This window comes from Mustela lutreola, chromosome 16 (genome assembly GCF_030435805.1).
Source record: "Mustela lutreola isolate mMusLut2 chromosome 16, mMusLut2.pri, whole genome shotgun sequence".
Lineage (NCBI taxonomy): Eukaryota > Metazoa > Chordata > Mammalia > Carnivora > Mustelidae > Mustela > Mustela lutreola.
In genome coordinates this window covers 58186705-58214169 of record NC_081305.1, presented here as the reverse complement: position 1 = coordinate 58214169, position 27465 = coordinate 58186705, and the positions used below count along the sequence as shown (strand labels likewise).

Below are 27465 nucleotides of genomic sequence, written 5' to 3'. Positions count from 1 at the left end.
CCTCATCCAACTAGTTGAAGGCCTGAATAGAACAAAAAGGCAGACCTTCCCCCTGAGTAACAGAGACACCCTCCTTCCTGCCTGCCTTCCAACTAGGACACTGGCTTTTCCCTGCCTTTGGACTTGAACCAACACATCAGCTCTTCTTGGGTCTCCAGTCTGCCCACTCACCTTAGAGACCTTGGGTCTTATCAGCCTCCATAAGCCTCCATAAGAACGAGCGAATTCCTTCTAATAAATCACCCCCCTTGTCTGTCTTTGAAAGGCTCATGTGCTAAGATGGCTTGTATATTTTTTAACGTCTAGAAAAAATCAAAACAATGGTATTTTGTGGCAGGTGAAAACGAGAAACTCAGACATCAGTACCCATCAATAGGTTTACGGAACGTAATCTGGCTTGGTCCTGTATGCACTGTCTGTGGTCACTTTCATAGGACAGTGTCCGAGTTAGTTGGGACAGAGACAGGGTGGCTCACAGTCTAAAGTATTCAGTTTGCCGACCTCTGATTTACTATTCTCTGGTGTGAGAAGTTGGGGTGGGGGGTTGTTGGGGGGAGAATGTTTGGGAGAGGGCTGCTGGGGGGCTAGGGGCTCTGGCCATCTGCCTGGGAACTGGCTATAGGGCTGGATGAGCCTGGGAATCCAGGAGACTGTATGTTGTTGACCAGTGTACTTCCCTGAATATTACATTAAAGATTGATAAAAAGCTAAAAATGTGTGTCCCCCCCAATGCAGCTGGGCCCCTCCTGGATCACCCAGTTTCATGACCGGCAACTTCTCCTTATTACTACTTATGCTAGATAGATTTGGGTTTCTGGCTCTTGCAACCCAGGGTCTTCATACCCCATCTCCCAGCCATTTACTGTGTCACCGGCCCGCTTCTCTGAAAAGTCCCCGTGCCTGCTTCAAATTGTGGTTCAGGTGGAGGCTGCCATGTCCTCACACAATCCCCAGTCCCGGGCCTCGACGCCGGGTCCCCGGCTGATCGCCACCCAACGGGAGCCAATCACAGTAGCCCAAGCAGCCAGGCCAAGCTGATTGATCCGCTGATGAGCCAATCACAACTTTCCCCGCCCGGGGATGTGAGGCCCGAGCCTGGAAATTAAGGAGCCTCAGAGCCTTGTTTCTATGGCACAGAGGATGCTGGTCCCAGAGAAAAATTCTGGGTCGCGAAAGGTCAGAGAACGTAGGGAGGGAATATCCTGACTGCCCACGAATCTTTGCTTCGATGGCCCTGAGGCCGGGAGGCACACCTGCCTTTCTCAGTTGGCGATGGGGCCCACTGAGACCCAAGTCACGGTCCCTCACTGCAAACACAGTCATCAACACACCTTCCGCCCGCCCCCACGCACTCGTTTAAAGCCACCGACTCTACGGACACACACAGACCCTGACCCCCTGCGTCAGTGCATGTGTCTTTATTTCTGGATGATATAAAAGAATGAACTTAAAAAAAAACCACTCCAACTCAAAACACCTCCCCCAAAGCAATGTGGCCCCTCTACCCACCCCGATAAATAGAGACTTCTGTCTGTCCACCCCCCCCGCCCCCGGAACCCCCCTGCTATAGACGTACTCTGGGTATATATTACTCTACTCGGCAATAGACATCTCCCGAAAATAGAACTCCGGCCCTGTCCCCTGACTCTCCCCTGGCCCCACGTCCCTGGGACTCTCCTTCCCCACTTCAGACCACCCGCCACTGCAGCACACTGGTGTCCTTGCCCCCCGTGGTCAGGGCCACGCTGTCATCCCACAAGAAGGCCACGTTTGTCACATGGCTGCTGTGTCCGCCGTATTTGTGGCTGAGGGCCTGGGAGAGGGAGAGAAAGATGTGAAAGGTGATGTCATTTTCTTGGCTGGAGCCCCTGTGCCAGGCACACAGTAGGGACTCAGTGACTATTTCTGCTGTGAATAAGGATCAGAGAACCAAGGAGCTTCAAATTGCAGATACTTCGAGAAGAGCGTTAGCGCTAGAGACCGAAAGTTATCGACTCTGAGGTCGACTTGATCCCTTAGGATCAAGTCATTGCGCTCCTTGTACAGATGGGGAAACAGGCCTGCAGCGTGTTGCCTCACTCTCACCACCACCTGTTGCCTGTCATCCCCACCTGGCCAGCCCCCCGGGGTGGGGACTCACTCGGGGCTGACAGCAGGGATAACTGAACAGGTGGACTTTGCCAAAGTCATCAGCTGAAGCCAGCAACTTCCCGTCATGGGAGCGGGCCACGGCGTTGATGTCAGTACCATCTGCTCCCTCGGACCAGATCCCTGTGGGCGAGAAGAGGGGTGGGTGGGGGTGAGCAGGTCCCAGCTTCCCTCCTTCCTCCCACCTAGCCTGTCTCTGGCCAGGGATGAGAACTACAATGATCTTTTTCAAATGTGTAATTGACCCTGGACTTCCACTGCTCAAAAATCCTCCTGTGGCTCCCTGGTGGCCTTGGGAGAAAGCCCAGGCCACTGCTGCCTCTTTTTAAAAAATTTTTGAGTTTAATTTATGTAAGTCATTGCTACACCCCAGGCGGGGCTCAAACTCCTGACCCCGAGATCAAGAGCCACAAGCTCTTCTGACTGAGCCAGCCAGGCTCCCCAGAAAGCCCAGGTTTCTTAGCATGACCCCCAGGTTCTGCCCAATGCTGCTCCAGCCTCCTCCTCCCTAGGGCTCCCCTTGAACCCCACAATGATTTAGCCCTCCTGCCTTCTTGGACTTCTCTAAATGCCAAGTTCTCTGCCACCTCCCTGCTTTTGTGGGAGACATGCTATGACTCCCTATGCCTCAGGACTGCTTTCCTTCCTCACTGCCTCCTCATCCTCCAGGTCCAGCTTCTATAGCCCTTCTTCCAGGAAGCCCTCCTTGATTCCCTCCCAGGCTGGGGTCAGGTGGCAGCCCAGTCCCAACCCAGCTGACTCTGGGCTATCTGGGGACAGACAGGTCTGCCTCCTCCACTAGCCTGTGAGGCTCAGGACGGCAGAGCCCACGCTGGGCCTGGGGATAACCAGTAAGCGACTACAAAGATCACCAGTTGAGGATGTTTCTTGGAACTCCTACCCTGAGTGGAACCTCCCCCATTCCAGAACTTACCGAACACCCCAAATCCCAGGACACAAGTGGCTGTGGCCCATTCCACGTTCCTCACAGCATCTGCACTAGTGATCTGCTTACAGGTAGCTGGGTCCCCTGGGGCAGAAAACGGGGGTGGTGGTGGTGTGTGTACTCAGAGCACAAAGAACTACTGACTTATCCCATGCATTTTACAGTCCAGGGCCATGGAAGTCCAAGACAGGAGGGTAAGGTCCTAGGGCTCATTCCACCTCTCCAGACTTGACTAAAGTCACTAGAATTTCAGTGGTGACAGTCCCAGGCCTCAGCAGGGGATCTGCTCAGAAACCTGTACCCCACCCATCGAACCAGAAAGGGGAGCAAATCCAAAGCCAGGAGACCCGATCAATTAAAACAGCCCCTGAATAGAGGAGAGAGGCCAGAAAGCCCTGCGCCCCTTCCCGGAAGTCAGGGAAGTCTACGGAAATCTCACACGGAAATAAGGAAGCTGAAGGAGGGTGGCCTTTGGCTTTCAAAGCACTCACAGTACAGTATCTCGTAGTCCCCCGAGTTGGTGACAAAGCAGCTGCTGTCCTGGGCCCAGTCCAGGTGGGTGATAAAACTGGAATGGCCCTGTGGGTGGAGGGGGAGGGAAGGGGTGGAGTTAGAGCCCGAAGGGGTGGGGTTGGACCAGGAGAGGTGGAAGGCAAAATACAGAGTTAGGGTGAGAACACAAAGGGGCCGAAGGAAGGAAACACAGTCTTTGGAGCGCGGGGGCGGGGCCAGACTCCCGGGGGGTGGGGCCAGACTGTGATGGGCGGGGCCAGACAGAAAGGGCTTAGAACACAAGGGGAGTTTAGAACAGGTGGGCAAGGCTAGACACAGAGAGGGGGGCTTATAACACGGGATGGGGGTGGGGGCAACGTGTGGGCGGGGCTAAGACTCCTTGAAGTGATCAGGGCAGAGTCAGTAGCGTTGAAGCTGTGCTTCCTTGAAGGAGAAAACTGGTTAATTCTGCAGCCCCTGGACGGGGTGGCGGCGCAGGCTGGGGGCCACTGCCCACTCACCGAGCACTTGCCCAGGCGGCTGACCTTGCGGCCGCCCTGGTCCACCGTGTACACGTACACCAAGTTGTCGTGGGAGCCCACGGTCAGGTACGCCCCGTCTGGGGGAGGGGGAGGGGGGGCTATGAGGAGGCACCCAGGCTCTACCCCCTTCTCTGACTCAGTCCCCCGCTTTTCCAGACTCCTTAGCTGTCCCAAGCTCCATCCCCACTATAGCCCTAGACTTGGCCTTGCCACACAGCCGCCACGCCTTCCCCCTGCTAGTGACTGAGCCTCAGTTCCCAGGCCTGGCTTCTCCAAGATCCCTGGGCCCCGCCGCTTACCTGGAGAGAAGCTGACCACTGAGATCTGTTCATTGCCATCCGTGTGGATAGCCACCAGGTCATGGGTCTCCGTGTCCAGGAGCAGCCATCTTTAAGGAGAAGGCATGGTTGGGGGAGGGGGTATGAGCTGATCTGGTGTGTGTGTATATGGGGGGGGCTGCAATGTGTGGGGCCTGAGGGACCCCAGAAAAGATTTGGGGGAGAGGCTGACTCCAGACAAATGTCAGAACAGTCTGGGGAACAGTCTTAATTACAGATTCTGTGGGCTCTAGGGACATAGAATAGGGGGATGGGTGTCAAGGGACAGTTCTCACGAGTAGCAGAGAAGCTCTCCCCAAATGCTCAACTCAGCTTTACCTGCCAGTCACCGTGCCCACGGCCAGGACAGAGCCACTGGGGTGGAAGCCAGCAGAGCGGGCAGGGTCCTGAGGGGAAAGAGGAAGCAGAACTGAGAACTGGGGTCTCCACAGTCTATCTGGCCATCATTCCCCGACCCCAGAGCCAAGGGCTGTCACCTTCCTCTGCAGCCACAGACGTTCCCAAACCACTCTCCCTTCCTGTACCATTTCAGCTCAAACAGAAAACATCCCTGCTGTCACTGCTGACTGGTGCCTTTCATACTCCTAGGCTAAATGCCCCCAGCTTTACTCAACTGTGACTCCCCTAGGTAACTTTGTAGAGGTAAGTTTGTTGGGACTCAGGGTGTCTAGATTTTACGACCTCTGACAGAAAATGCCAACTTTACTTTCCATAAAATTCTCACCAGGCAGGTCCAAGAGCCAATTTCTCCACATCTTTGTGAAAATCCCAGTAATGAGTATTTCTTTTCTTTCTTTCTTTTTTTTTTTAGTATTTCTATTATTGGAATGTTGGGGGCATTTGGTTGGTTCCCAGGGTGATGGAGCACCCTGGAATCAGACGTGGGTTCACATGACGGCTCTGACACTCCCTAGTTAGGTGACATCAAAAACCTTTCCTGTCCGAGCCTGGCCTGCCTCATCTGGCAAAGGGAGAACATCAATCCTTCGCAGTGTTGTTATAGGCAAGATGTGAAGTCCTCAGAACAGTAAGCCGGTAAGCCAGATGGCCTACAGGAAGGACTCCACAAAGGCTGGTTCTGACTGTAATTACATGGCGATGATGGGAAAGTGATTTTTTTAACCTTTCCGTGCCTCCTTCCAAGCGGGGATCTGTCATCCCCACTGCTTTGAGGAAGTTGTGAGAAGTTAAAAGGACGAAGTGGGCACCGTGCAAAGCCAGCACCTCTGGTCGTGGTTGACAGGCTGCCCACATCAGAAGAATCCAAGGGAGCTCTTTACCAACTTGCAGATTTCGGGTCCCAAATATAGAACTCCTGAATCAGACGCTCTGCGGAGGGGGTGAAGGGTTCTGTGTTTCTAGCAACTCTCGGGCAGTTCGACGCCGGAATAAGGATGATGATGATACCTGGCCCTAACAATTTCCAGAGCACACCATGCCTAAACTCAGAGGAGTTCAAAGGCCATCAAGTGTTCTAAGATCAGAGGTAACCTGGCATTCCTGGAGCAAAGCCTCAAAGAGTGGTGTGGGGGATATGATGGACTGATGTTCTCGTGTCCCAGGGGGACAGGCAGGGGAGCTTAAAAATTATACTGCCCAGAATCCTTTGCAGCGAGGGTCCCCACTGTGATTTGGGTCAGATGATCTGTTGCACTCTTGTGGGGTCCGGAAGACCGAAGGCAGACACCCCACTCTTCCATTCATCATTTGGGCTGTGAAAGCAATGCCATTTGCTACCCTCGTCAGAAGTCGCCAGCCTTGAAAGGCAAGAGCGTGGAGTATCAAGTACACAGTGCAAATAAGGGCCAGTGCTGGGTTGCTCAGAGGCCAAGCCAGTCCAACAGAAGCCTCCAAAGTGACGGAGATGTTCATGATCTGTACTTCCCAATACAGGGGCCACTAGGCACTGAAGTCTTCGTTCTGTTGACGTTCTACAGTTCATTGGCAAGCCCACGCAATGACCCCAGCTTCCCGGTTCCCAGGGGAGGACGAGGGCACTTTCTTGAACCTGGTGCTCCTGACTGTGGCAGAGGGAGGGGTGGGTTCTGGGCCTCCTTCTGGGAGAGAACCCGTTCCTCCGGCCCTTCTGAGCAAGTCTGTAAGCACCCATGTCCCTGCATTAAATCCCTTTTGGCTTTGGGGCACCCAGGGGGCTCAGTGGGTTAAGCATTGGACTTCAGCTCAGGTCATGATCTCAGGGTCCTGAGATCGAGCCCCATGTCCAGCTCTGTGCTCTGCAGGGAGTCTGCTTGTTCCTCTGCCCCTCCCCCCACTCTGGCACACATGTGCTCTCTCTCAAATAAATAAAACGTTACAAATCCCAGTCTGCTTAAAAAGACTTGAAGTGGTTTCCACTCGTTACATGGAGCCCAGACACCTTGAGACAGGCAGTTCTGTTAGAACAGGGTGCCGGGTCCCCCCCTCCCCTTACCTCGATGACCCGACTCCACAGGGGCTGGTGGGACTCCACACTCCACAGATGCACCAGCTTATCCTGCCCGCATGTCACAAACTGTGCCCGGCTGGGGTGCGTGGCCAGCCCCCACAGCTCTTCGACGTGGCCCTGGTGGAGAGGGGAGACAGCAGTGTGGAGATGGCCAATCTAGGCCCTTTCCCTAAGACCTGGTGCCAGAAAGAAGTGGTGGAGGGCGCCTGGGTGGCTCAATGGGTTAAGGTCTCTGCCTTCAGCTCAGGTCATGGTCTCAGGGTCCTGGGATCAAGCTCTGCATCAGGCTCTCTGCTCAGTGGGAGCCTGCTTCCCCCCCTCTCTCTGCCTGCCTCTCTCCCTACTTGTGATTTCTGTCTGTCAAATAAATAAATAAAATCTTAAAAAAAAAAAAAAGAAGACGTGGTGGACTAGAGGCACCTGGGGGCCCAGCCGGTTGAGCATCTGCCTTCCGCTTAGGGCTCCAGGCTCAGAGCATGATCTCGGGGTCCTGGGATCCAGCCCCATGTCCTCGGGCTCGCTGCTCAGCGGGGAGCCTGCTTGTCCCTCTCCCTCTGCTCTGGCACCCCCCACCCCACCCCATTCATGCTCTCTTTCTCAAAATAAATAAATAAAATCTTAAAAACAAAATTGTGCTAGACTAGCCCCAGCAACACACTGGGGCTACAGGGGACCCAGGGAAGATCCTTTTCTCCGTGCGTCTGGAGCAGGCTGTGGGCCAGCAGCCCCTGGCCCTGGTGTGTGGTTCCAGGCAAACACTACATCTCCCCAGGCCTCTGTTCTCCTGTTTGTAGGAGGGCGGGGGAGAGCCATGCCAAGAAGGAGCTGGACCCCAGGAGTCAGGTGGCATCCAGAAGGCTGTGGGGCTCCGTGGAAGGTACTCGGCCTGGGGAGTCTGACCTCAGCTCCCTGTGACTGACGGGTCAGGTGACTTCTCCCTGGATCCTTATGTAAAATGGGACTAATCACCACATGTGTCTCAAGACACTGCTGTGCTCACTTGCTGTGCTCACTTGAATCATGGAAGGACAGACAGTGTCTGAGGCTAGTGCAGAGCGCTCAGGAAGTGGAAGTGACTATGATTATCATGCGCTATTACTATACTACGGAATAACATTGAACAGTGATAATGTAATTGTTGACATTAGTATAATGACTAATGTGAATAATAAAGTTCAAATAATACATTAACCTATTAATTATGTAATCAACAATATGTAATACTGATACATTTTTAGGGGTCTCTAAGGTCCCTTCTGGCCTTGGGACGTCTAGAAAACCCCTCTAACCCTTGTTTGCCTCCATGTGCCATGGAAGCCAGAGACAGAGAGAGATCTAGAAGCAGGAGCATGGACCTCAGCTGGCCTGTGACAGGGAAAAGGCATGGAAGGAGTGGAGAAAGCAGAACCACCATCTGGCCAAGACTTCTGCGCTGGGTGTCATCCTAAATGCTGGATGGGAACAGACTCATGGAGTGCTTACATACCCCGACGAAGACGGGTTCTGTTACTGTCCTGCTGCCCAGAGACACAGACGCTCCTCACCATCTCATATTACATGGTGAGTGAGGGACAGGGAGGGGATTCGATCCTAGGCAGTCACGCCCCAGAATTTCTGTTCCAAACCAGCCTAATATACTATGAGGCCCCTTGGTGGGGGGTGGGGTAGGGGTGGGGTGGTCACTGGGTACAGGGTAGGGTTTGGGCACACCAGGAGGGAGGAGAGGGCACTTAAGGTGCAAGAAGGAATACAGGCAGCCTCCAGGGGCCCTTCCCAGATCCAGGGACTGGGACCTGGGAGGTGTGTGGCCCAAGATGCGTGTGGCCCATGGGACCACGTGCCTAGGCACTTACTGACAGAAATGGATACCACCCCTGATCAGAGGGGCAGAGGTCAGCACGGCTGCAGCGGGGTTCCTGGGGCCCCTCTGCTCTGCCATGGGGAGTTCTGGGGTGGGGGTCCTGGGACAGGGGTGGGTTTATGGGGAGGGTGCACATACAGGGAAGGTGAGTGGGGTTTGCGGGGCCAGAGGAAAAGGGATGGGGCAGGGAAGCGGTGAGAAAGGATGGTGGGAAGAGAGATGGAGGGATGTGGGGAGGGCAGACTCGGGAGAGGCACTCACCTGGACGAGCAGTGAGAAGCCGGTGTGGACAGAGCCCTGGAGGATGGAGTTGCGGGTGGTGCCCACATACAGCGTGTCCCCCCGGCCCTCCGCCACGGTGCGCACTGGGCCGAAGTCCTCCGGGACCTGAGGGTGGAGGGTAGGGGAAGATGAGGGTAGGACTCATTCAGAGCGGGGGTGGGGGGAGACCAGCTGGGGAGAGGCGGGTCTATTCAAAGCCCTGACGGGATGGGAGGAGGTCCCCTCATCTTCACAGGAACCTCTCCCCGTCCTCACCTCCACCTCCTGCAGCTTGTTGTAGTCAGAACCCCAGAGGACCACCCGACGATCACGGCCCCCTCCGGACACCAGCGTCCCGTCCCGCAGGGCGCAGAGGCCAAACACACCGCCATCATGGGCACCCAGCACTGCCTGTGTGATGCGATTCCCACCTGTGAGGGTGAGGAGGGGTGGCCAGGGGCTGGGATCAGCATGGGGAGGCTGCGCCTGTACAGATCCCCAAATGCACCTGGAATGCTCAATCCTACATTTAGCCATTCAGTTACCCAGTACTTATCTATTCCAGTACCTTCTTATCTATCCATTAAGCCATCTGAACTAACATCCACCCATCCACCTATCCACTTTGGATCTAGTTACCCCCTCACCCACCCATCCAACCATCTACTCCTTCGTCCATCCATCCACCCACTCACCCATCCATTCATCTACCCCCATATCCATCCATACACCCTTCATCCATCCATCCCATCCACCCCTTCGTCCGTCCATCCATCCACCCACTCATCCATTCACCCCCCCATCCATCCATCCACCCCTTAATCCATTCACCCCCCATCCATCCATTCACTGTCATCCCCCCATCTATTCACCTCCCCATCCATCCATCCATTCCATCCATCCATCCACCTGTCTACTGACCCACACACCCATGACCACCTCTCATCCAGCCATTCACTTCTTTTACCCAACTACCATCCACCTGTAAATCCATCTTTCTATTCAAAATCTGCCCATTTGCCATCTGTTTTCTCATCCATCTACCCACTCACCCATCTGTTCACTCAGCTGTCCATTTGACCATCCATTCATTCATCCACTAACCCACTCAATCAACAATTATTTCTCTTGAACTTGGTTTGGGCCCAGTTTCATGCTGGGAGATACTGGGGACACAGTTGTGACCAAGACAACTTCAGATCTTGCTGTCACAGGGCTCACAGTTCCATTTCAGAGACAGACCTACTACCAGTCAGTGGCAACCCAAGGTGGTTGGGGCTAGGATGGGGAAACCAAGGAAACTGTGGGATTCCCAGAGAGGATACCCCATCTGGTAGGTCAGGGAGAGCTCCCTGGAGGAGAAGATGGCTTAGCAAGGATCTGAAGGGTGAGGAGGACAACAGAGTGTGGAGAAGTGCTGCAGACAGAAGGAACAAGGTGTGCAAAGGGAAGACAGGGAGAGAGAGCATGCACTATTTAGGGAACTATGAGAAATCTGGTCTTGGGTGCTTGCCTGGTAGCACAGCGGAGTGTCTGACTTCTTGGTTTCAGCTCAGGTCATGATCTCAGCATTGTGAGACGGAGCCCTAGCCCCACCTTGGGCTCTGCACTCAGCGAGGTATCTGCTTGGGATTCTTTCCCCCTTCCTCTCCCCACCCCACCCCACCCCACCCAGCTTGTGCACAGGCCTGCATGCTCTCATTCTCTTGTAAATAAAGTCTTCATAAAGAAATCTGGTGTGACTCCATGTAACATGGAAGGGGCCAGGAAAGGCAGGGCCAGACCATGCAGGTCATGGAGGCCTCAGTGAGCAACCTGGATGTTGTCCTGAGGGAACTAAGGAGCAATGGAAGAGTCTGGCAGGAGAAGAACGGGGTCAGATTTACACTTGGTTGAGAACAAACGAAATTCCAGGAGGCAAGACTACAGGCCAAGGATCAGAGAGGAAGCTGGGACAGGGACTCAGAGGAACAGTCCTCCTCAGCCCAAATCCCTCAACCCAGATGCGGAACCACGTGCACATACATCATCTTGTCCACTTTTCTTTCCACCCACCCTGCAGCCCAGGGGATGGCCCCAGCGGTGGGTTTGGGCCCAGCTTCATGGATATGGAAATGAATCATCCACAGTCTCTGCCCTCAGAAAACTCACGGCCGGCTGAGAAAGACATACCCCAGTGATTCCGAGCTTATTCTCAGCTGTCTAAGCTCAAGGGATGTTCCAAAAAATGTGGTGCTGGAGGCAATGCTATTATACCCATACTACAGATCAGGCAACTGAGTTGCCGTCACAAAGCAACACCTGACTCGGGCCGGTCTCCCATATACCCATGTGTGGTGGGGCGGGGTGCCCGGCTTGGCCACTTGCTGGGTCATTGCCCTTCTCCGAGCCTATGGTTTTTCATCTGTGAAATGTGAACATTTAGTGCAGGGGAAGATATATTTAGGAGACGATAGATTTAGGAATAAGGAGCCTCACGTACATGAACGCAAATGTACCCAGGCCAAAAAACTCACTGACTGTTTCACACCATCCGTCTGCCGGCACTAGCTTTTATTCACCCCATGAGCCTTTGCTGGGACAGCGCTCCAATCCATCGGTTGGGACAACCATTCCTTCACGTACTTGTTCGTTCACTTAACCATTCACCACCAAAGAGGACAGTGCACTCACTCCCTCAACCTTCCACTCACCGAGTAGGACAACCCCTTCCCTCATTCCCTTATTCTTCATTTACTGCTCTGGGACAAACCATCCACCCACCCACCCACCCATCCATCCACCCACACAAGGGTTAACCAGCTCATTTGTTTATCATTCACACTTGATCACACCCATGGAATTTGCAGGAGACAAGGGAGGGGAATAAGAGATTTCATGGAGAGGCGGATATGGAGCTGAGCCTTGATGGGGGGTGGACTGGGAATTAGACAAGTAAGGATGCGGCCTATTTTATCAGACATGCCACACAAGCTGGGGCAGAGGAAGGTTCAGCCAAAGGGGGTTGGGGAGGACTGGGTGGAGGACAAAACACATGGGGTGACACCGACCTTTGCCCCAGACATAGAGGTTCCCCCCAGAGTCCCCGGTGACCACGTCGCCGCCCTCCAAAAAGGTCACACACAGCACATACTTCGGTTTCTCGTGTTTCTAGGGTGGAGGAGAACGGGAAGGTGTCAGATGGCTGCGGAAGCAGAGAGCCTCCCAGAGCTCACCCCCCATCCAGGACCATGGTCCAGGGGATCCCTTCCATGCTTTTGGGTGTGAAGCCCAGTGCGGAGCATCCCATCTCCAATCATCTCCAACCTGCCTCCATGGCACTCTGTGGCCAAGAGCTTTTGACCCCGCTGTCTCCCTTGCCCACTCCCGGACCCACTTCCTGTCTCCTTTCTGACTTTTTTCCTGTCCTCTCTCTGCCCCTGACTCTCCCTCTCCATCCTTGGCTCTCCCTTGTCCTCTGTTCCTGGATCTCCCTCTCCCTATCCCTGGGTCTCCTCCTCTTTGTCCTGGGTCTCCCCCTTTCTGTCCCCAGCTTTCCCCTCTCCATGCCTGGCTCCCCTGCTCTGCCCCCTCTCTTCCCCTCTCCTTCTCCACCCTCTATCTCTTTGTCCTTCTCTCTGCCTTGCCCTGCCCCACCCTTTCCTCAGTATCTGTTTCATCTATACCCGGTGTTCTCAGGGCCTCCTGCATCTTCTCTCCCATGCCCTCCACTTCCCGCTCAGTGTCTGTCTGTCTGGGTGCACATCTCTTCTGGCCAGTCAGCCTCTGACCTCCGTGTTTTTCCATATTCTTGGCAAGTACAGCACTGCTTACTGAGCACTTACTATCTGCTAGGGGCTGCTAGACTCTTCAGCCCTTTGAAGCCTCACAACCTGAGAATTAAGAAGGATTACCCTAACAGTCTGGATTAGGAAACTGAGGCCCTGGCAGGAAACACCTTGGCATTCCCATAATCTCCAGCATCTGGAACCCTCTAGAATCCTCTGGAACCCTCTGGGTCCCTCTGTTTTGTTGTCTGTCTGGGTGTCTTTGCCTGCCTTCTTCAGGGCCAGTCTGTACCCACTCCCGTGGCACTCACCTCAAAGAGGCCCTGCCGCTTGCTCAGGCTGCCCCCTTCCAGACTCCAGAAGTAGATGTGGGATTTCCCGCAGGTGATGAGCAGGGTGGGGTCTGTGGGGTGGAAGGTGGCCACCAGCACGGCCTCGTTGGAACACTTTGGGGAGTGGGGAAGATTCTGAATGAGGACCTCAAAACCACCAGGGCCACCCCGTATAGGGCTGCCCTATACAGCTGTGCAGGTTGTACACTGCATACCTTGACTGCCTGTGTCTTTACTATACAGGCAAACTAAAGTACAGGAGGAAGGGCCAGCCAGCCAAGCATTAAAGCCATCTTTGTCAACAGTCACAGCAGACCCTGGAGCACTCCAACTCTGAATCAAGTACTATGCTAAGCACCTCATCCATTAACTCTGGTAATCCTCATAGCACCCTGTGAGCGGAGGCTCATTAACACTCTCCATCACCGATGAAAACGTGAGGCTCAAAGAGGGGAAGTCCCCTGCCCTAGGCCATACAGCCAGGGAAGCGTCAAATCCAAAATCAACTAACATAGGTCTGACTCCAGAGCCCGGCCTCTCAAACACTAAGTCTCTGTCTCCAAACTGTGGGCCCATCCAGAATCTAGGTCTCCTGCCTCATGCCCAAAACAGGCACATGACCTTGAAGCAAGGAGCTGTCCCCTCTACCATGCTTCAGATTACTGATCTAGAAGTCAGGCCCACAGAAAGATGCAAGTCATTGTTTTGCACATGGCAAGGCCACATTCAGTAGCTGCCTCATACTGACCTTTCTGTTGGGCCTGGTCCAGCACCCCTGCATCTCAACATCAAAGCCAAGTCCCTACTAGGAAGATGCTACCATCATCCCCATTTTACAGATGAGGCAATCAAGGCTCAGAGAGGCAAGCCTCTTGCCTGAAGTCACACAGCCACCAAATGGTAAAGCTTAAACTAAGATGTGAGTGTCTTGGGTTCCAGACTCCTAACTGCTGAGCTCCAGCCAGTCCCACAGAGGTACCCCAAGGAGAGGGGATGTGCACAGGCACCCTACCTTGCCATCCACCACCTTGGACTCCTTGGCCCAGTCCCACACGGACAGCATGTGATCGTTGGATTCATCCACTGCACACAACAGGTTGCCCCCGTTCTAGAAGGGAGAGAGAGGAAGGGGGCAGAGAAGATGGGTCAGAGTCCATCCCCTCAACACTTTCCCCACAGGGACATTTCCCATGCAGGTCTGTTGTAAGATTTTCAAAGCTCTGGGCCCACATTACAGGAAACATTCAAATACATTCCCTGTCCGGCAGCCAAACACGTATTTTAAATGGCTTCTAGAATTTTCCTTTTGAAATGAACCATGCCTAAGAAATTCATCTCCTCCATCCTCAGCTTTTTCTCTGCAGTCCCCATGTGGTCACGAATCCCGACAGCATCCAATTCGTACTCTTATAAGGAGTAACTTTTATTTACGTGTAATTGTTGAACAATCAAGTTGACAAAATGTTGGGTGTTTATACCTTTGGTTAAACAGCTTAATTTTGATCTTGCAGGGTTTCCCTGCCGTTAGACACACACACACTGTAGCAACAAAATAGCCCCCCGCCAGAGCCCTCAAAGGACTCCTTGAGCCTCAGGAAATCCAGGAGCCTCTAATCAGTGCTTCTTACACAATTGGTGGGAGGACCGTCATTCCTCAATTCCTTGCATATCAGTACTTTGGTAGAATACATTTTGATAAAAATTTAAAGTATGATTAAAAAGCCCACCAATCACAGACTTGGATGTTGTGGAAAATGTCAAATCGCTCTACAAATTCCTAAAGACTTACTCTCCATTTCTGGCTTTATCTCACCCAGACCTGGCAACACCCATCCAGCCCCCCCCCCCCCACAGGATCTACACACGGGGCTCCAATGCCTAAGGGGTAAGGACCTTTGAAGAATGAAAGTTGATGCCAAAAATAACGCTACAAACATGGGCCAATCCAAAGATCGCTGAGGAGTTCGTGTGGGGACAATCAGGTCATGTGGGTCCCCCCAAAGATGGGGGCTCAGCCTGAAGGGCCTGAAATTCTGCCAGGGGGCGTGGCCTACAACTCCAGCATCACAGTGAAGGTGTGGCTCCACCCCAAAGTTCTGGGGGTGGGGGGAGGGCTGAAGGGGGAAGGGCTGGAGGTGAGGGGGCAGATGTAGGGCCCACAGGACTTACAGATTTGGAAAATCCCACACAGCACACAGCTCTGTCAAACACCCCCAGGCCCAGCACATGTAAGGTGGAAAGGGAAACTGAGTCCCAAATGCGCACATGGGGTGGTAGTGGCTGCAAGGAAGAAAGAGGCCCGTTACCTCGGGGGCGGGGGGGCACCTGTCTGCCCCCACCACCACCCCACCCCGGTCTCCAGGTGCCTCCCCCTCCAATCTGTTACCTTCCCCTCCTTCGTGGTGCCTGCCACCTGTCCAGTAGCAATGGTGACCATATCAGGGTGGACAGCCAGGCTGAGGGAGAGGACAGATGGACAGGGCTCAGGGGGAGGGAGGGGACTCAGGGCAGCCTGGGACCCCTCTCAGAGCAGGCCGATGTCACAGGCCTGGATATTCATTCCACAAGCTGGTTGAGTGAGTGGCTTGGCCAATAAACGCTGATTTTGTCTGCTAACAAGAAGGGGGCACTTTCTGGGCACTCGGGCTCAGAAGCAAGACTCTGGCCTGGGGTCTCTAACTCCAATACCTGCAGGACTCAGGCCTGGACCCAAATGGTGGTCAAGAGAGTGCACCCACTTAAAGGGGCCGTCTCTACCTGGCTCCTACATGCTGGGGGGATTGTCTGGGGCACTAGCTAGTCTCCGAAAAAAGTGAAAAATCCAGGCATTTGGGTGAATTCACCGCCCTTTAAAATACTGATAAGCAACCCATTTTTTTGTTTTTCCCCTGAGTCCAGCTTGTAGGCCAAGCAAAGCCCTGTCCCTCCAACCCCCCAGGCCTTTACCATTTGATGTCATCGTTGTGTCCCAGGTAATGCCGCTGCCTCTGCTCCTCCACACTGTACAGCACGGCCACGGAGGCCACGAAGTACACTATCTCCCCAGTGGGCAGCAGGTAAAGGTTGGCCCGGCAGTCTCGGCCACGGTAGCCATAGCTGGAGATGCCCAGGGGCCGGTCAAGGAGCCTGTTTTGTATTGCACATGCACACTGACTGCCAGAGTCAAGCACTGGGCTTTGGTTTTCCTGCTTCCACTCAGAACCCTGGCGAGCGGTGGGGGTGATGGTATCTCCCCCAATAGCATGTCCACCAAAATATTAACCCCGGGAAAACCTGCACATGTGACTTGACTGGGGAAAGGAGTCTTTGCAGACATAATTAAGGATCTCAAGATGAGATTACCCTGGATTATCTCAGTGGCCCCTAAATCCAAAGACAAGTGCCCTTGTAAAAGAGTCAAAGAGGAAAAGATGAGAACGCGGGGGTGGGGGGCGGCGGGAGGGGGCGCACACCAGGGACCATAGGAAAATCAGAGACTGGAGTGATGTGAAGTGGCTACAGGCCAAAGAGCCCCCAAAGGGCTCCTGGCAGCCAACAAAAGCCAGCAGACAGACACAGGACAAGTTCTCCCCCAGAGCCTCCAGAGGGAGCGTGCCCAGACCTGCCCACCCCCCACACACACACCTTGACTTTCAATTTGTGGCCTCCAAAACCATGAGAGAAACTTTTTGTTTTGAGCCCTGAAGCCTACGGTAATTTGTTACAGCAGCCACAGAGCACCAATATAAGCCCCTGCCCCCCTCTCCAGAAGGATCCTGTTAAGACCTGTCAGCTCACATCTGCTCTAACCTTCCCATGGGTCCCAAGTAACTTGGAGCAGAAGTCAAAATCCTTACGAAAGTCCAGGCATGAGGCCTGGCCTGATCTGGGCCGGATTCCTCATTCTTGAATCAGGCTCCACTCACACTGGCCTCCGCTCTGTTATCACCTCAGGGCCTTTGCACTTGCTGTTCCCTCTGCCTGAGCTCTCCTACCCTTCCTCTCTCCATGGCTCCCTCACCTTCTTCAGGTCTCTGCTCAACTCAGAGAGGCCTTTCCTGCCCATGCTATTTAAAACCGCAAACTCAGAGCACCTGGGTGGCTCAGTGGGTTAAAGCCTCTGCCTTCAGCTCAGGTCATGATCCCAGGGCCCTGGGATCAAGCCCCACATTGGGCTCCCTGCTAAGCAGAGAGCCTGCTTCCTCCTCTCTCTCTCTGCCTGCCTTTCTGCCTACTTGTGATCTCTGTCAAATAAATAAATAAATAAATATTTAAAAAAAAATAAAAATAAAAAAATAAAACCGCAAACTCATTCACCCTCACTGCCTCCACTCCCCTCCCCACTCCTGTTTCTGTCCTATACTCATCTGAATCCCACACGTTTTAACTGTCTTCCCAGCTAGAGTATCTGCTCCAGGAGGCACTGTTTTATTCGCTCCTGTATCCTTTGTGCCCAGATTAGAGCCTGGGACAGAGCAAACACAGGAATTCAGTATCTGATGAAGGAATGGCTGACTCCTCTGTTCAGAACTTTCTGGGGCTCCCCCCATTGGCCTGGCTGGGCCCTTTCTGTCCTCAACATGGCTTCAGCCCTCTTTGACTCTCTCTAGTCTTGGAGTCCCTCAAAATGCCAAGATCATGACTCCAGGCCTCGATGCTAACCTTTTCCCCTTCACCTCATACATTTGACCTGCTACTCTTAGCTGTCACTTCTTCCGGCCTCCCCTCCCTCAGCTGACCTGGTTAATCTATATGTTAACTGTCCCCATTCCCCAATGAGACTGTGAGTTCCGCAGTGGCCAAGACTGGGCTGTTTTGTTCACTTCTCTAACTCCTCCTCTGGGAAGCCCTCCCCGACCCCTGGGCTGGGTCAGCTGCCCCTCTGGGTTCCCCACCCCAGCCCTGATCACTGAGTTATCACTGTCAAGGAGTCTGTCCCCACACTGGACAAGCCCTAGGAGGGCAGGCACCCAGCCCTTGGCCCCAGATGTTCAGAAAATATCTGAATGAATGCTGACCCTGCATGTGTCGTGACCCCACAGAAAACTGCTCTAGCCCGCGGTTATTTTGGGGACAGGCATCCGAGGCCCATGCTGATTTCTGCAGCCTTAGCTGATCCAGCCTGGTACAACAGCTTAGTATGCTTTGATTCTTGTGAATATTTCCAGCTGTCTCAAAGGGACTCTGGGCTCCAATAACCCTGCCTCCCCCAGGGCAGAAACCAAGCCTGAGAGAAGAGGACAAGGACCGGATCCCTAGGATGCTGACCCCAAGCCCCTGTGGGCTTTTGGGAAAAAGCCTGGGCCACGTAGTTAGGAGTTCTTTGCCTAACTTGGAGCTTGCAGCTCTTGGAGCTGTTCTGACTCCCTAGGTCAGGGGTAGGGTCGCTCCCTTGGACTCAGTTTTCTCATCCAGAAAGTGGGGGTCATAATTCCCAACCTGTAGGCTTCAGAGAGCTCTTAGAGGTTCTGCTTGTACAAATACATTCTCAATTCTACAAAAGAGAAGGACTGTATCATTCACTGTATTTATCCATAAAACACTTGAGAACAGTGCCTGGCATCTAACTGCTCAAATAATGAGTAGTCACTATTTATCAATCCCTGATTATGAGGCACGTTTGAGCTTGGCACCTTTACACACTGTTTCATAGCCTTATAAATCGGAGATCACAAAACCCATTTTTCAGAGGACACAGCTGAGGCACAGAGAAGTGAGGTGACTTGTCCAGGGTCACACAGCCAGCCCAGGCTGGGGTTTCAATCCATTTCTGCCAGGGTTCCTCACCATTTCCAACTTCTACTTCTCAAATATGCCAAGCTCATCTGGTCACAGAGCCCCCATACCTGCGGTGCTCTCTGTCTGAAACATTCTTCTTCTAATTCTTCCTATGCTTGCTCCTAATTGCTGAATTTGTGCAGCTCAAAGTCCCCCTCCTCAGAGAAACAGTGACTCCTCTCACATGACCTTGGATCCCTGTGTTCCCAGCATTTATTACTTAACTGAAATTACCTTGTTTATTTGACCACTGGCTTCTGCTACCTTCTCCCCCCCCTCATCCCCCTTTAGAAGGTGAGCCCCGGTTCACGCCTGGAATATAGAAGAGAATCTGACATATGGAAGGCACTCAGCAAACATTTGGCTGCTTTCATGAATCATAAAAGGTCATTTCAGCTAATTTGCTTTCCTCCTGCTCTCTTCTGACTCCAGGGTCATCCTGACCCCTCAGGCCCACAGAGGACTGCAAGTCCCTCACAAGTTCCTCCTGATTCGAGGCAAAGATCCTCCGTCTTGAAGTGTCATACCAGGAGGGCTTTTATCCCCTCCAGACCTGGGGAATGCAGGGTGGTGAGGAAGGGATTACAGCAAAAGGATACACCCAGTCCAACTTGAGACGGCTGGAGGGCAGCTCGGAGCGGGTGTCCAGGCTGTAGGTGGGTGCCAGCTCGTCCGGAATCACCATGGGCACGGGGCGCCCCCTCAGGAACATTTTCACGGAGCCCTCCTCTGCCAGGACACCCCCAAAAGTCAGGCGCTGACAGCAGCCCCTACCCCCTATTCCCTCTCCCCTTCAGGCTTCACTTAAAAAGGGGGGGGGGGCGGGGATCTGAGGCCCGAGAGGCAAAGGCTCCATAAGCCAGGTCCCCTGACCTCCAGCGATCCCCAACCACGCCCTTCCCCCGCTCCCCACTCACCCATGCTGAAGATAACTTCTTTGGTTTTGCTGTCAGGAAAGGGGGAGGAAAAAACACCCTAATTAGCAGACGGGTCAGAAAAGGGGAGAAACCACTCCCCTACCCCACCGGTTTCCTGGAGATCTCTGAGGAATAACAGTGCGGGGCGGGGGGCGCGAAGGAGCGGAGCGCTGCCTCTCTGCAGGCCGTGTGCTTTGCTCGGTTGATCTTGCAGAGCCTAAGACACAGGCCCAGAGAGGCAGTGATCGCCAAAGATCACACAGCACGAAGTGGCAGGGACGCGATCCTGGAAGACGGGAGTCACCAGGGACCCCTCCCTCCTAATCAGCACGGAGCTCCCAGCGCTCCCCACCCCCAGTCCCACAGTGCCCCGAACTTCAAGCAGCAAGGGAAGCGGTGAAGGGGCGTGTCTCCCCATTCCCTTCGCCCGCGGAAAGGGTTGATACTCGGGAACCTGGGACCCTAGCGAGGGCGAGGGGAGACCTGGGATCCAGGCCCCGGGGGTGCAGGGAGGAGAGGGTCTGCGAGAGGGTCTCACCCAGCTCCAAAGCTACTCATGGCGGCGGCTGGCGGAGCTTCGGGGCCGGGGGTGGAGCCGCGACGGGCTCCGCCGCTTCCGGCCCTGGGAGGCGCCCGCGCCGCCGCGCCCTGCCCCGCCCTCCGCGGCCGACCCTGGGAGCCGGCCGGTCACACTGGATCTCAGATCCCAGGCTCTTTTGAGGGGTGGGGGGTGGGGGGAGAGTGTTGTTTGAGACCAGGACCAGCCGGTGTGTCTGCCTGAGTTCAGACCCCACCTCTGCCACTTCCCAGCAGAGTGGACAGGTTGCCCAAACTGCCTCGGTTTCCTTATTTTAAAAACTGGGAATAAGAGTACCTACCTCGCTGGGTGATTGCGAGGATTATACTGGTTAATTCGTGCAAAGTGCCCGGAGTAGTGCCTAGCACATAGCCCTATGGACGTGTTTTCTATTATTTGAGTCGGGTTGAAATGTGTGGTTTTGACCCAGTTCCTGCCTTATTTCAGCCCCCAAACCCACAGCGTCGTGACTCCCCTCCGGTTTTTACTCTGCCCAGACCGTCAGTGTGGTCCTGCCTCCAGGGAATGGACCACGCCCAACATTCTCGTTACACCCACCTCCCTCTCGGATCTGTACCCAGAGTTGACCCCTCTTGATAATTGACTGCTCCCCCTGAGCCCTCGCCTCGGGTCCCCCCAGGCATTCTACTGAGATTACTTTACCGGGATCCAGTCCCAGGGTAGAGTCCCTTCAAAGCCTCCAGGTTGGCCCCACCACCTGATGATTGGCCCCGCCCATCCGTGGCCCCGCCCCTCTGGCCTAGTACCAGACTCGCTCCACCTGCCACCAGTGATCCCCACCCCAGGCTCTGATTCTGCCAGGCTAACACTCTGCCTGTGACCTCAAATCGCAATCATACCGTCCCTCTATTCCCCTATTCCCTGAAGAAAGTTCTTTGAGGCTTCTGTCCCGCCCCCACCCCTGAGAATCAATGGAGAATATTTTACCTCAATGGCCACGCCCACAAGCCTGGCTCCTCCTTAAGTTCCACCCCGGCTTACCCAAAGGGCCCTAACCACTCACTTCCCCCAAGTCCTAGTCCAGCCTCTTAAGGCTTGACCACGCGCCCCAATGTCGGTCGCGCCTTTCCAGGCCTTCCACTTGGACCATGCTACCTCAAGACTGGTCTCTTCAAGTCTCCGTCACTGTCCCCGGTTCGGAACTAGATGCTCTCTCTCTAGATATCACCTCGTGGCCTGGGGCATCACCCCCCAATTCCCCATCCCCTCTCCCATGCCTATCTGGGGTCCTGGCCGCACCTCTGTGACATAACCCCGCCCAGACACCTACCCTTCCTTTTTGGCGCTACAATTGCTGCTAGAAGATGTGGTGCGGCTGCGGGGGTCCTCGCGGCGCACCGAGGCGAGGCGCTCTGGTGACAAAAAGCGGCGGGCGCTGCGAAGAGAGAGCACACAGTTAGGAGCCTATGAGGTTAGCAGGCTGGTGTTCGAGGCGGGCTAGAATCTCCTGGCACTTTCCATTGCTGGAGTTCGGGCCCCCGAGCCCATCCCTCGTCGTATAAACATCCTCCATCTCCCACTGGGTCTTGGAGGAGGCTGGGGATTCCAGCTTCGGTGCCTTACCTGCGCCCGGAGGTCGTCGCCTCCTTCTTGGGGGAGGATGGGGAGGTGGCATAGCCACCCACGCGCCGCGGGGGTCCCGCGCCATTGAGGGGCGTCCTGGTGGGAAGGCCTTTCAAGAGCTGACACACTAGAGGATGGGGTTAGAGGACGGAAGTTGTGAGTATGAGGTCCAGGTCCTGACCTCCCCATCTCATCCCTCCGGTCTAGCAAAGATACCCGAAGCTGTGGTGCCTAAGCGTGGAGGCGCTCGGCCCTTGGGGGTTCCCCGCGCGCGCAGCGCAGCACCCTGCTCTTCGCATGCCCGCAGGCGACGCAAAGCGTCAGCCAGCGCCGCCTTTAGGACCGCGAGTTCGTCTTCCTGCAGCTGCAGCCGCTGCTCCAGCGCCGACACGCGGTCGTCCACCTCCATGCCGCTCGTGCCCGACAAATTGTCATCTGGAAGGAAGGGTAGCACTGGCTCCGGAGACCACTCCGGATCTCCAAGGTTTAAGGTGTTCCCCGCGTCCCCTACCGTCCCACCACCTGCCCGGGTTAAAAGAGGGGCCAGCCACTGCCCCTTCCTGTCCCTCAACCTGTGGCTGGGACGCTCGCAGATGGGCCAGGAAGAGCGTTCCGAGGGGGAAGGAAATCCCCACCGCTCTCAGATCTAGGCCCCCACACTCTTCTGCCCGCCCTGGAGGTGTGACCTTAGGGAAGTCCCTTCCTCTCTTACAGTCTAAGATTCTACCAGTCAAGAGCCTGTCGGCTCTGATTTCAAGATTTTATGACTAAGATGCTAAACTAACTATGAGTGATATCAATAATTTTTATCTTTATTTAAGCTGGCTCCACGCCCAACGTGGGGATTGAACTCACGACCCTGACTGAGATCAAGAGTTGCCTGCTCAGGGCACTTGGGTGGCTCAGTGGGTTGAGCCTCTGCCTTCCACTCAGGTCATGATCCCAGGGTCCTGGCATCGAGGCCTTGCACTGGGCTCTCTGCTCCCGCGGGGAGCCTGCTTCCCGCCCCCCCCCCCCGCCTGCTTCTGCCTACTTGTGATCTCTGTCAAATAAATTAATAAAATCTTAAAAAAAAAAAAAGAGAGAGAGAGAGAGTTGCCTACTCATGAGCCAGCCAGGCGCCCCCATACCGATATTTTAAAAATGACACCAGCTTATTCCTAGTGACACTAACGCTCTAGAACTGATCATCAATATTCTTTAATGAATACCAACATTTTATCCCAGGTACTAACGTTTCTTAAAACTTTCCAAGCCAAAAGGTCGTGCCTGGTCCCTCCCCTTCCCATTCTCTCCTCACCTTCGGCTTCGACCCCAGAATCGGCTGCAAGGACAGAGTTTCTGCGGCCCCTGGCGGTAGACTTGGGGATTGCAGGCAGCGCATCACAGACCCAGGAGACCCAAGGGAGGGAGATGCGGGCGGGGACCTGACAACCAAACTCTCTATCCCAGCCAGAGCTTCTCTCCTGTTCGTCTTCCTTACTTCACTTCTGTACCCCACGCCCCAGATTCGGCTCTCCCTCTCCTGTCCAGCCCATGGGTTCAACCAAATAACTCCTCCATCGCTCCCCACCCAACCCATTTTCCCGAAGTGGGAGGGGTGGATGACTGAGACGTCCCCCTCCACTCTCCCTCCCAGACCACTCATACCCAGACTCATTGCTGGCAAAAACCGAGGAAGTCCTGGCTCCCAGCCGGGTGGAAGTAAAGGCGGTGTCATTAACAGGGACGGGGCGTGGAGGTCGCACCTGCCATCCCGCGTCCGTAGGCTGCCCCGCCCGCCCGCTGGGCTCCGCAGTGCAGCCGTCTCTCCCTCCCCTCCCTCCCCCCACCCTTCTGGCGGCCCAATCGCCAGCCTGGCCTCGCCCGCCCTGCCCCCCACCAGCGCCTCTTTGGTCCGGTGTTTGGACCTGCAGAGGAAGGTGGGGGCCTTCCGAAGTCGGAGGAAGGGAGCTGTCAGGACTTAGAACTCTAAGGAAAAGGACCCTCAGGGTCCTGCTGGGATCACGTTTTCCAAAGGAGGAAACTAAGAATGGAGGCTGGGGGAGTGCTTGGAGACTAATCTGGTCACTAGGTGAAGGGGCAGGAGGGCCCCATGACCTCGTTGTGCCAGACCCCCTCTTACCTACCACTACTAATACTATACACACACACACCCCAAAAAACGGAGGGGGAGAGGGAGGCCCGTTATAGCGGTTTAGGGAGCTTACGTGTGACAAGACTTCCTGCACTTAGCACTGTTCACTTAAGATTGGTTTCCTGGCTCCTGGTATGGTGCTCAGTAAACCCAGAATATAATGAACTATTATTATGGTACATACTGCTCCAGGCAACCCTAGTAATGGTGGTATTACTTCCATTGTAGGAGGAGGGAAGGAGGAAGGGGGTTGAGGCCCAGAGAGATGAAGTTACTTGTGCCTGGACACACAGCCTTGCAGCAGCAGAACAAGTATTGGACCCAGGCTGCCTCTTAAAGGGGCAGAGGAGGCCAAAATAAGCATCTTGTCCTCTGCCAACTCCAGTGTGACCGGGGGAGTGAGCCTCCAAACCAGAAGATAGTCCCTTCTTAGGGCCCCCTGAGTGAAATGGAGGTGCTTTCACCTTGGTCCTTCACGTCCTCACCCGGAGAGGCCAGATGCGTTCTGAGGCCTTGGACCCATCCCCACAGCCCCCCTTAACTCAAGTCCTCTGGCTCCCACTGAGCATCCCCGCCCCCCCCCCCCACCAGCCCTTTTGCCCAGAGACCAGCCCTGGCTTCTCTGTCTCCCCTGTCTTCCACCTTCCCTCCACCTCCAGCTCCCCTCATCTAGGCCTGACATTCACAGTGGCCCTTCGGGTGGAAGGTAGGGGTGTCTAGGAAGAAGGGGTGAGTCCTAATGGGTAGAAGTGGTGGAGCCTGAGGATTTGGGGGTACAGTGGAGGCTAAATCCTCTGGTCATCCTACCTGTTCCCACACCCAGACCACAAACCAACCCCAAATCCCCCCCCCCCCGTCAGTCCCTCCGCCAGGAAGAAGAAGGAGGGTCCCAGAGGGCTGAGGGGGAAAGAGCAGAGTTCCAGACCTTCAGGCCTGTCCCCTTCAACCCCAAGCTCCTGAAGGTTCTGCCCCCTCCTCTTCATCCAGCTACCTCGGGAGAAGGGGAGGGTAGAAGCAGGTGGGGGACTGAGATCGGGGCTTTGGGGATCAGGGACCTTGCTCTGGGGTCAGGGTCCTTTGGGGGGGGCGATAGGAAGATCTTCAGCAAGGGGCGCGGATGGGGACTTGGAAGGAGGAGGTTGGGGCAGGAGGAAATGGGTCCAGCCCTGGGCGGGGCCAGGGTCGGAACTGAGGAGGGGTCTCACCGTTGCAGTATTGAAGCAGGGAGGACGTGTCGTAGAGGCCGCAGAAGGCCGGGCCGCGCTCCGCCATCGCCCCGCCACAGCCACCGCCGGCCCCCCCGGCCCCAGCCTGGGCCCGGTCCCCCCCTCCAGGCCCTGCCTCCCGTTGCCATAGCAACGCCCTTCGTTCCAGCATCCCCGGCTCGGCCCGCCCGGCATCAGGCGGCCGGCGCCGGGCCTGGCACCGGGGTCATCCCCCAGGATGCCAAGAAAGGGGGGTCGGGACACCCCTTGCCAGGCCCCCCCAACACAATCCTTGAACCGGGATTGGTTGAGCCTAGATCCCCCTAGGTACCGTCTGGTCCCGCCCACAACTGGCCCGTATTCTCCCTAGACCCCCTCCTCGCCAGTTCAGGACCAATGAGAGCCTGTCGCGCAGGCCCCTCAGCCAATAGGGATGCAGAAGGGTTGGAAGGGGAAGGGCCTTCCCTGCTTTTCAGCCTGAAGCGTAGCCCGGGGCTCTGAGAGGAAGAGAGGGTGGAGGAAGACACTCCCATAACCCCCAAACCTTCTCCTTAATCTTTTACTGAATTTCCCAAAAGTCCCCTCGCAGGACTGGGCTCGACCCTAGAGCTTCAAATCTGCCTAGATATCCGCTGGCTCCGCCCTCGAACTCTAATTTTTGGAGGCCTTGTTTATTCGATGTAGGCCCGCCCCCGGGCTCTTAGCTCCACCTCCAGAATCCTGCGGGAGCTCAAGTTCGATTCCTGCCCCCAGAGTCTTTGGCACAGCCCTCAAGGTATCCGAGGGCCGGGGTACTTGGCCAAGAGCTCTTGACCCTGCCTTCTTTTAGGATTAGCTCCGCCCCCGGGTTTAGCCACACTCCCCCACCCCAAGTCCGATAGCGCTCCCCAACCTTTCCTTCTGCCTTCTTATCGACCGTCCCTAGGGTCCTCTCCGAAAGCCCTCGTCTCCCGCAACTTCATTATCCAGTCCGGGTTTTGACATAGGCTCAGCTGCGACGCCGGGAGGGCTGGCGGTGGCTGCCGGAGCTGGCTCTGTCGTTAGCGGAGGTGGGGAGGGGAGAAAACCTGACGATGGATTTCAAGAACAGTGGACCACCTTCCCCCAGTTCCCAGCACCTCATCTTGACCAGACCATGTTGCATAGGAAGGAGAAGAGGCCTCAAAGCGGGAAGAGATTTACAGGACACACACACAGACCCTGAAAGCCCGGGGCTTTGGAAACGGATGGACCTGAGTTGAAATCCGGACTCCAGCAGTTTCTGGTTGTGACCCTGAGCCTCAGTTTCCACACCTGAAACGTGGGCGGTCATATCGTGCCTACCTCTCTCATTCATTCCAAAATGTTTACTGAGGGGCGCCTGGGTGGCTCAGTGGGTTAAGCCTCTGCCTTTGGCTCAGATCGTGATCTCAGGGTTCTGGGGTCAAACCCCGCTTTCGGCTATCTGCCCTGCGGGGAACCTGTCTCCCCCTCTCTCTCTGCCTGCCTCTCTGCCTACTTGTGATCTCTGTCAAATAAATAAATAAAATATTTTTTTAAAATGTTTACTGATTTAAGGCGCCTGGGTGACTCAGTTGGTTAAGTATCTGCCTTTGGCTCAGGTCATGATCCTGAGATGGAGCTCTGATTAGGGCTCCCTGCTCAGCGGGGAGCCTGCTTCTTCCTCTCCCTCTACCGCTCCCCCTGTTTGTGCTTTCATGCTCTCTGTCAAATAAATAGGTAAAAGCTTTAAAAAAAAAAAAAAAAAAAAAAAAAGCTTACTGATTTAAAAAGTGGGGGAAACAAAAATGTTTACTGAGCATCTACAATGTGTCAAGCTCTGTTCTAGGTGCTGGAGTTTCATCAGTAACCAAGTTAATGCCAGATTTTGCTCTCATTGATCCTGCAGGGTGATGGAAGAGGTAAGCCATCATACATGAAACAATTAAGTAATCATAGCTAACATTTATTGAGCATTTACTACATGCCAAACACCCAGTTATCTTCACCACAAGCCCTATTTTCACCACTGTTTTACAGGTGACCATGTTGCATAGGAAGAAGTTGGTAAGATAATTTCAGAGCCTAGTATTCCAGAGACAAGAAAGAGTGTTATGACCAAGGACAGGAGGGTGAGGCTAATTTAGGGATCATGGGGTCAGGGAAGGTCTCTCTG

General features: G+C 54.7%; 1 protein-coding gene across 4 annotated transcripts; it reads right to left on the bottom strand.

The window, feature by feature from the left end:
• Positions 1–1402: 1402 nt before the first annotated feature.
• On the bottom strand, positions 1403–25609 carry EML2 (EMAP like 2). Of its 4 annotated transcripts, none has more exons than XM_059152478.1 (22): positions 25311–25606; positions 22185–22403; positions 21969–22095; positions 21676–21780; positions 19808–19836; positions 19490–19619; positions 16080–16229; positions 15520–15589; positions 15303–15413; positions 14146–14241; positions 13113–13247; positions 12085–12184; positions 9311–9465; positions 9035–9160; positions 6898–7029; positions 4785–4852; positions 4428–4516; positions 4108–4205; positions 3586–3673; positions 3083–3178; positions 2141–2271; positions 1403–1813 (listed from the first exon to the last, which is right to left on the bottom strand). In XM_059152478.1, exons 1-22 carry the CDS (start codon positions 25480–25482, stop codon positions 1688–1690), a joined length of 2553 nt encoding a protein of 850 aa, XP_059008461.1. In that variant the 5' UTR covers positions 25483–25606; the 3' UTR covers positions 1403–1687. The 4 variants fall into 4 exon arrangements, 3 of the variants coding, with proteins under 3 accessions (XP_059008461.1, XP_059008462.1, XP_059008463.1); XM_059152479.1 differs by lacking the exon at positions 25311–25606 and adding an exon at positions 23619–23643; XR_009348740.1 differs by lacking the exons at positions 1403–1813; positions 4108–4205 and having other exon boundaries at positions 25311–25609.
• Positions 25610–27465: the final 1856 nt, after the last annotated feature.